The 7,500-nt window shown below is 51.6% G+C and overlaps 1 protein-coding gene across 7 annotated transcripts in view; it reads right to left on the bottom strand.

Annotated features, from left to right (window-relative positions):
- LOC135116151 (disco-interacting protein 2-like) overlaps positions 1 to 7,500 on the bottom strand; it is a 69,319-nt gene that overhangs the window by 38,585 nt on the left and 23,234 nt on the right. The window contains exon 1 of one of the 7 annotated variants that reach the window (XM_064033405.1): positions 4,464 to 4,940. The exons of the other annotated variants lie outside the window; for them this stretch is intronic. Coding sequence (XP_063889475.1) covers positions 4,464 to 4,524 — 61 coding nt within the window. The 5' untranslated portion in view covers positions 4,525 to 4,940. Of the gene's footprint in view, positions 1 to 4,463; positions 4,941 to 7,500 lie in introns of those variants that run through there. 7 annotated transcript variants of the gene reach the window in all.

The following is a 7,500-nucleotide window of genomic DNA, read 5'->3' on the forward strand; positions in this document are numbered from 1 at the left end:
CTCCACGCTCACCACAAACGCCACCACAAAGGCCCGTATCCTGAAACACTTCCGCGCGCCTTCAATTTATCTCTACTATATTCAAGTCTCTATAGTCGAAGTTACATTTTTTTTGGGGGGGGGATGTGTTTTCAAGGTTCTAGTGACAGATTAGCAAGATTTCCACATTACTAACAAAAGAAATACTCTTGAGAAATCGGCAGGTCATCGTTGTGGCCTTTGAAAACAGTCGTGGTGAGAGAGCAAAGTGTTTTAATTAAGAATACGATCCGAAGTGTCCTAGCCGCGATGCAACACCTGCTGCAAATATTCGAAGTCCGTGGCGGTGCTAATGCTCGCCATCACAGGGTTCTTGAATGCCTCAGGATCTCAGGACATTCTTTACAGAGGAGTCAAGTAGGTCTCTCTCTCTCTCTCTCTCTCTCTCTCTCTCTCTCTCTCTCTCTCTCTCTCTCTCTCTCTCAACCCCCTGTCACATAAAAAAAAAGAATCAACGGGCTTTGAATATGGTAAGTTGCAATCTTGTGGGTATATTTTTGTGTTTTATAGGTTCAATTCCTTGTTAAACTGTTACTGAAACCATGAAAGCAATCTTGAAAATTCCCTTCCTGCGACTTCTTGTACATAGTGTTGAGAGTAATCATAATGCAGTATCGAAACGTTAAAAAGTACTAAAGTAGAAGTAAATGACATGTTAAACTCTTCCAATAAACGTAACATCTTTCGTAATGGGAACATATAACAATAAGGGAAGCTGCAGGAAGCCACCAGTCCCACACGAGACGGTTCCTGTATAAAACACGCCTGCTCAATTCCACCTGTCATCCCCATCCATCAATTTGTCTAACCTTTCAAAGCTCCCTAACGATTCAAGGAGCCGATGACAGGTGAGGCACTGGGGTGACGGAATGACAATGTACAGGCGATGATAAAAAGATCTTGGAAGGTAAATAGATACATTAATAGTTGTAGTTGGCAAATGTTGACGTAACTTGAGTAAAACAAAATGGAAGGTGCAAGAAGCCATCAGGACTACACGTGGCAGTCACTGTGTAATAAGCTTTTTAAAGAGAGGTTTGACTAAGGGCTACAAAAATGCGGAAAAAAAGGCCCACTCAAGGTCTTAAACCCCAGAGTAGAGCCAAAAGGATTATCCAGAACCAAAGGGGTGTGTTGCGTATACCCACCTATCATCCCTGTCCATTTTGTCTGTCCTGAAGATCCCTACTGACTGGCACTACATAGCAACCTAATCGCTGCGGCCGCTCCAGTCACCTGCCACTCCATTTGATGACCATCTTCTCTTCAAACAATCAAGCTTTAACTCATTACTCGTTGCCTTGTTCCTAACGATCCTAACCCTTCAGATCGTATCCTTCATGTCCTTGCTGCACCTCTTATCACCTGAAGGCCTCGCTAAGATCCCTGTTAACCGAAATCTTGCTAATACTATCCATAGGTAAGCCCTTCAATCTCCTCACGTAAGGAATATCGTCCCTCTCATGTCTCCTTGTATTCTCGTCACCCTCTGCATCGCCTCCACCAGCCCCTGCCCCCCTACTGCAATACGCGAGCCAACACAGGAGCTAAGACTACTTGAGAGGAAAATTCATTATGTGGTGTATATAAGCTTCAGATTCTGTTGTGTTCCTGCTTCCTTCCTACAATAAGGGAATCAAGACCCGGACATAAACTTGAGGGGGGAATTTCCTTCTCTCTACTGTATACATTTCCTATCTTCATACACGGTAACGAAGGATTCTTTTGTCTGTGTTATATAGTTTCCATTTTCTACTCTGTTGCTGCTTCCCTTACAGTATCTAACACGACGTGAGAGGGAATTCCTGCCTATGGTATATACATTCGTCTCTTCATCAGATACGTCAGCCTCCTGCCTTCTTCCTACAAAACAGGAGCCAAGAACAAGATCTAACACGACTTGAGAGTAATTTTCCTTCAATTTGTGGTATACTCGTACTTTTGAGATACTGGGCAGCACCGGACACCGCTCCCTCTGTCCCCCGAGCGTCCCTCGCGGCTCTCCTCGCCTCGCCCCGGGACACAACACTGGAGCCTCTCCCCACAGCCACGACCCCCACCCCTCTCGGGTCACAGTCCACCGCCACCCACAAGCTGCCGGCGCCACGGAGTAGGGAGTGATACTGATTGTCCAAATAATGCTGGATGGAAGATACAGTAATTTATTTGACGTGGGACTGACAAAGACGCCCGCACACACACACACACACACACACACACACACACACACACACACACACACACACACACACACACACACACACACACACACACACACGTGTATACGACAAGCAGGCACACACACACACACACACACACACACACACACACACACACACACACACACACACACACACACACACACACACACACAGATACACTTCTCCTTAGTCTTCCAACACCATCTGTCCTTTCTGGCCACCACCATATCCTGAGGCGCTCACACTCACACACACACACACACACACACACACACACACACACACACACACACACACACACACACACAAACCCTCACCCCTGTCCAAGAGCTAGAGGCGGTGGTGGATAATCCTGCTTGCTGTCTGCGGAGGAGGAGGAGGAGGAGGAGGAGGAGGTGTACGCGGCGGCGGTCACACACTCGCACAGTCACACTCGCCTGTCAAACCTTAACTGAGTCCTCCTTCCTTAACTGGGTGTGGGCAAAGTGGTGAGGGGGGAGGGGGGAGAACGGGGAGTGTTGACCTCACCTCGCCTCGCCTCGTTTATTCCCTCACACACACACACACACACACACACACACATACAGCTTTGTTTTGATACCCGTGTTTTGATTTACAGCCTTGTTTTCCTTGCTTCCACTCATCACCATCACCACCACCATCACTTGCGTCACTTCACAACTCTATACTAACTAATGCACCATTTCCGTTCCGAAAGCACCACCATCACCATCACCACCACACCGCATTCGCCCCCAAGCATGTCTAACCCACAGCAACAGACACATTTCCCGAAGTGTTTGCGTCACACTGACACATAACACTTCCCCAGAACACACATGGCACACTAAGCAGACGCCGCGTAACGGGAAGGCAAGGCGTTAATGGGAAAGCTTCCAGTCTCCACTGACCACCACACATGCAGACTCAGCGTGTTTGCCAGCCACCCATGAAACTTTCCCGCCTCGTGTCCTGCTGACTCTGATTTCTCTCGCCGCTGTCTGTGAGTTCATCTTTCCTACTGGCTGTGAGAGAGAGAGAGAGAGAGAGAGAGAGAGAGAGAGAGAGAGAGAGAGAGAGAGAGAGAGAGAGAGGACAAAGGACATCCAGCACCGCGGCAGCAGTGTACTCAGCAGCACGCGTTGATCCAGAGTCAAGGACAGAGCAGTGACCCGCAGCGGGCGAACCCAAGACGCGATGCTGCGGCTCACGTGGCCAGGCTCTGCTGCATCACCGGGCCTGCAGCAGGTGCGCCCACGCCTCCCCAGGGCTGCACCACCTGGGGCAAAGATGACACCTCCGGCGAGCCCTGCCGCAGACAGTGCTTACATCAAGGTGGCTGGTGGGGAGACGCAACGTGGTGAGTGGTGACAGCAGCAGGCCGCACCAGTCACCACAAGGCGCCTCTCATCTCTTCGCGGCCGTGACGTCAACCTAACCCAAACGTCACTCAGCGGGCCGCGCCTCCGCCATTCGGCAGGACGACTACCTCTCGGACCAGAAGGATCCTCGGCAGCCGTGATGCCTGGCATCGCCCGGCGAGCCGACGACTCTCGGTGACGTGGTGGTGATCACCAATTTAGTGCAGCAAGGTGAGAGGTGAGTCAGGCAACTCGTCTAGCGGGCAGCAGACAGGCGGCGACCCGTCCCTCCGCACCCCGGCCACCCGCTCGCCTGTCTGCCTCGCCCTCTGTACCACAAGGCCTACACATCAACAAAGGGAATGCATCCACACTGGTCGCCTCAACCAAAGCTTCGCATCCCGGCAGCTGTCCTAGCGGCACACGTGCCCTGCCCGGGCCGTCACGGCCTGTGCCACTGTGCGCCGCGGCGACCTTCAAACCTGTCTGGCTGGCAGAGCGGCGGCGCAGGCTGAGGCTGAGGCCGCCACGAGTGTTTGGTGCTGCCTTGATAACACTCACGCGCCCACCACACCCACGGCCTGGCTGGCTTCCTGTTCACAGCGGGCAGTGAGTCACCTTGGCGTGGTGATCACACACGAGAAATAAACTTCACAATTAAAGCAAAGTATGCCTACCAATGCTTGATTAATTTTCCCCTCTGTAGTTGCCTCGCTGTTTCCGTGAGTGGCCCTCGTGCCCAACACAGCGCCAGCCCGCAGCCCTTCACAGCCGCCTCTTGCCACACACCTGCCGCAGCTCATAGGGAGGTGACATCATAAGTCACATCGCCTACGTCACCAACACGTCATACAAAACGTACCTGCGCCTCTCTTCCTCCAGCGGCGGAGCGACGCCCTGGCGAAGGACTCCCTCTCTATCATGGCGCAGGAGTGGCCCCGGCGGGCGTGAGGCGGTGCAGGTGCGTCACTTTCACTTCCTTCCTGCAGCAGGTGTCCAGCGCACCACCGGCTCCTCGCCTTAGATCCGCCCACGGTCACTCTGCCTCACACGAATCACTTCCTAATTTTTATTCACCACATAACTTTGCGGCCTTTCCCTTCACTGCACTGAACGCCGACCCCTCACTGCAGGACACTGACTAGACACGGGCACGGGTACTGCATCAAGCTGGGCATGGGCGCGACGCCTTGCTGAAGCTCGCAACATGCAACAGGTTCGCGAGGAGTGGCGTCCTGGCCCGCGGAAGCCGCATCCGTCCCGCACCACTGTCCATGTAAGACTGAGGGCGGGCGGGCAGCTGAGCCGCTGACTGACTGACTGCCTGACGTCGCTGCTCGCTGTGGCCTCCGTATCTACTGCTGCTGCTGCTGCTGCCGCCTAACCTGGCGAGGGAGCGCCTGCCACCACACAGTGACGAGCCTGAAGGACACTACAACACCTGTGTGCAGGACAATCAAGGCTCATCACACACACACACACACACACACACACACACACACACACACACACACACACCAGTAACAGTCCCCTCACCATTCCCTCCCTCCCAGCCGTGCACGTGTGGCTGGTGGGCTGTGCTACCCTCAGTGCAGTGCGTGCTGACGTGCTGACGTGCTCACCACCACTCCGTGCTTGGTTATTCATCACGAGGATACTCAGGCGGTGCTGCCTCATCTCCACTGTCCCGAGAGGCGTGCCTGCGAGTCTGTTCCACGCGACACCCTGGCAGGGGGAGGGGGGAATGGGAAGGAGAGGCGCTTCCCGCGGCATTAACGCCGGTAACGCGACCTGCGGCCCAATGCAGTGACAACACAGGCCGGGAGCCGCTGCCTGCACGCCGCCAACTTAATAACGGGTTCAGGAAAACTCGTCTGTCCTGTTTGTTCAGCGGCGAGCCTGGGAGCGTGCGTCCCCGCGTCGCGACATTACTCCACAACCCCGCGCCATAATACACCACAACACACCACCACCCACAACCCTGCACCACAACACACCACCACACAACCCTGCGCCACAACACACCCACCACACAACCCTGCACCACAACACACCACCACACAACCCTGCACCACAACACACCACCACACAACCCTGCACCACAACACACCACCACACAACCCTGCGCCACAACACACCACCACACAACCCTGCACCACAACACACCACCACACAACCCTGCGCCACAACACACCACCACACAACCCTGCGCCACAACACACAACCACACAACCTTGCACCACAACACACCACCACACAACCCTGCGCCACAACACACACACCACACACAGCACTGAAGGGCCCATTTTTTTTGTCATTTTTTTTGTGGTGTGTGATGAAGACAACCTTCACTCATTTCTTTGCCACTTCAGCTTCCCGACTCTCTTCTGTAATGTCTGATTAGAGTTTCAACAAAAAAATATTCTTCGTCCCCATCCTTCTCCTCTTCCTCCTCCTCTTCTTCCTCCGTCGTTTCCCCGAGTGAAGAGACTAAACAACCTTTTCTCCTCCTTTATCCTTAGCATGTTGCATTGTTTCCTACGTATCAGGAATTACACTGAAACTAAGTACTTCTCCTCCTCCCTCTTTCTTCTCCTCTCCCTTCAACGTTTTACCATTTAATCTCTATTACATTAACAGGTTGTATTGTCAGCTGGCGAGGTTTTCAAGGGCGTTTTCATGATTACAGTGATAGTTTGACAAGGTTTCTACATTAAGCATGGCAGAAACATGCACGAAAACCCGACTCGCCATCTTTGTGGCTTTTGAAAATAGTTCTGATGGGAGAACAAAGCGTCTCAATTGAGGATATGTAGCGAAACTCCTCACACAGCGCGAACTGACGTCACCTAGCCCGCCAGGAAGGGTGCACAACCTTGTTCTCTCTCTCTCTCTCTCTCTCTCTCTCTCTCTCTCTCTCTCTCTCTCTCTCTCTCTGACGCACAGTTTAGCTAATTTTATACGTGGTAATCCTAAAAAGAAAAGACAGGGTATTGTTAGGTTCTGTCAGTCCGGTCGCCTGACAAGAGCCGTTTACAGTCCATGCAACATCTCAGCCACTTTACGCACTTTTTCAAGCACGCCCAGGAAGGATCGCCGAGATTGTTTCCTTCACCTTTCCGTCTCCTTTCTTTCCACGACGGGTAGTACAGCCAAGAATTACACACACACTTCTATGTTTTAAGTTTTGTTTTCCAGTTTTCTTCACCTTTCCGTCTCCTCTCTTCCCACGACGGGCAGCACAGCCAATAATTACACATATTTTTACGTTTCAAGTCTTCCGTTTCCAGTATCCTGTCTCACCACGGCTTGGTTCGCAGCGACATTCCTCCCACAGCTCCCACTGGCGTCACATCACTCGTCAGGGAGGGTTGCTAAGCTTCACTTTTCTGTCTCCTCTCTCTCCACGGCAGGCAGGATGGCCAGTTTAATAATTTTACGTACAGTATCGAGTTTTCCCGTTTCAAGTATCCTGTTTCCTCCAAATGAACTGATAGCAGAATTTGTTTTACGTATTTTACTTGGCAGTTTTACATAAGACTATGTTGCTTTCAGACAAAAACTCCCGCCTTCCACCTGCTGCCCTCTCCCCCACCAAACAACTTCTATGGCTCTCCCAATGAGCAGTCACGTGAAGAGTTCCTTAACCTAACCTTACCTAATTGAAAAAAAAAATATTAAATCACACACACACAAAAAAAAAAAAAAAAAAAAAAAAAACTACATGAACAGTAATTCGGAAACCAACACTCGACGCTCATAGATTTTCAATGTCTAGCCAGTGTGATGTCGAGAGATGTGACCGCAGGACCCAAGAAATGTCTGTGTGATTGGTAATTAGGAAGAAGTATCAGACTACGAAAACACACTTCAACGCATTGTAAGCTGGAAGTCACGTT

The sequence above is a fragment of the Scylla paramamosain genome, chromosome 30 (assembly GCF_035594125.1).
Source record: "Scylla paramamosain isolate STU-SP2022 chromosome 30, ASM3559412v1, whole genome shotgun sequence".
Taxonomy (NCBI): Eukaryota; Metazoa; Arthropoda; class Malacostraca; order Decapoda; family Portunidae; genus Scylla; species Scylla paramamosain.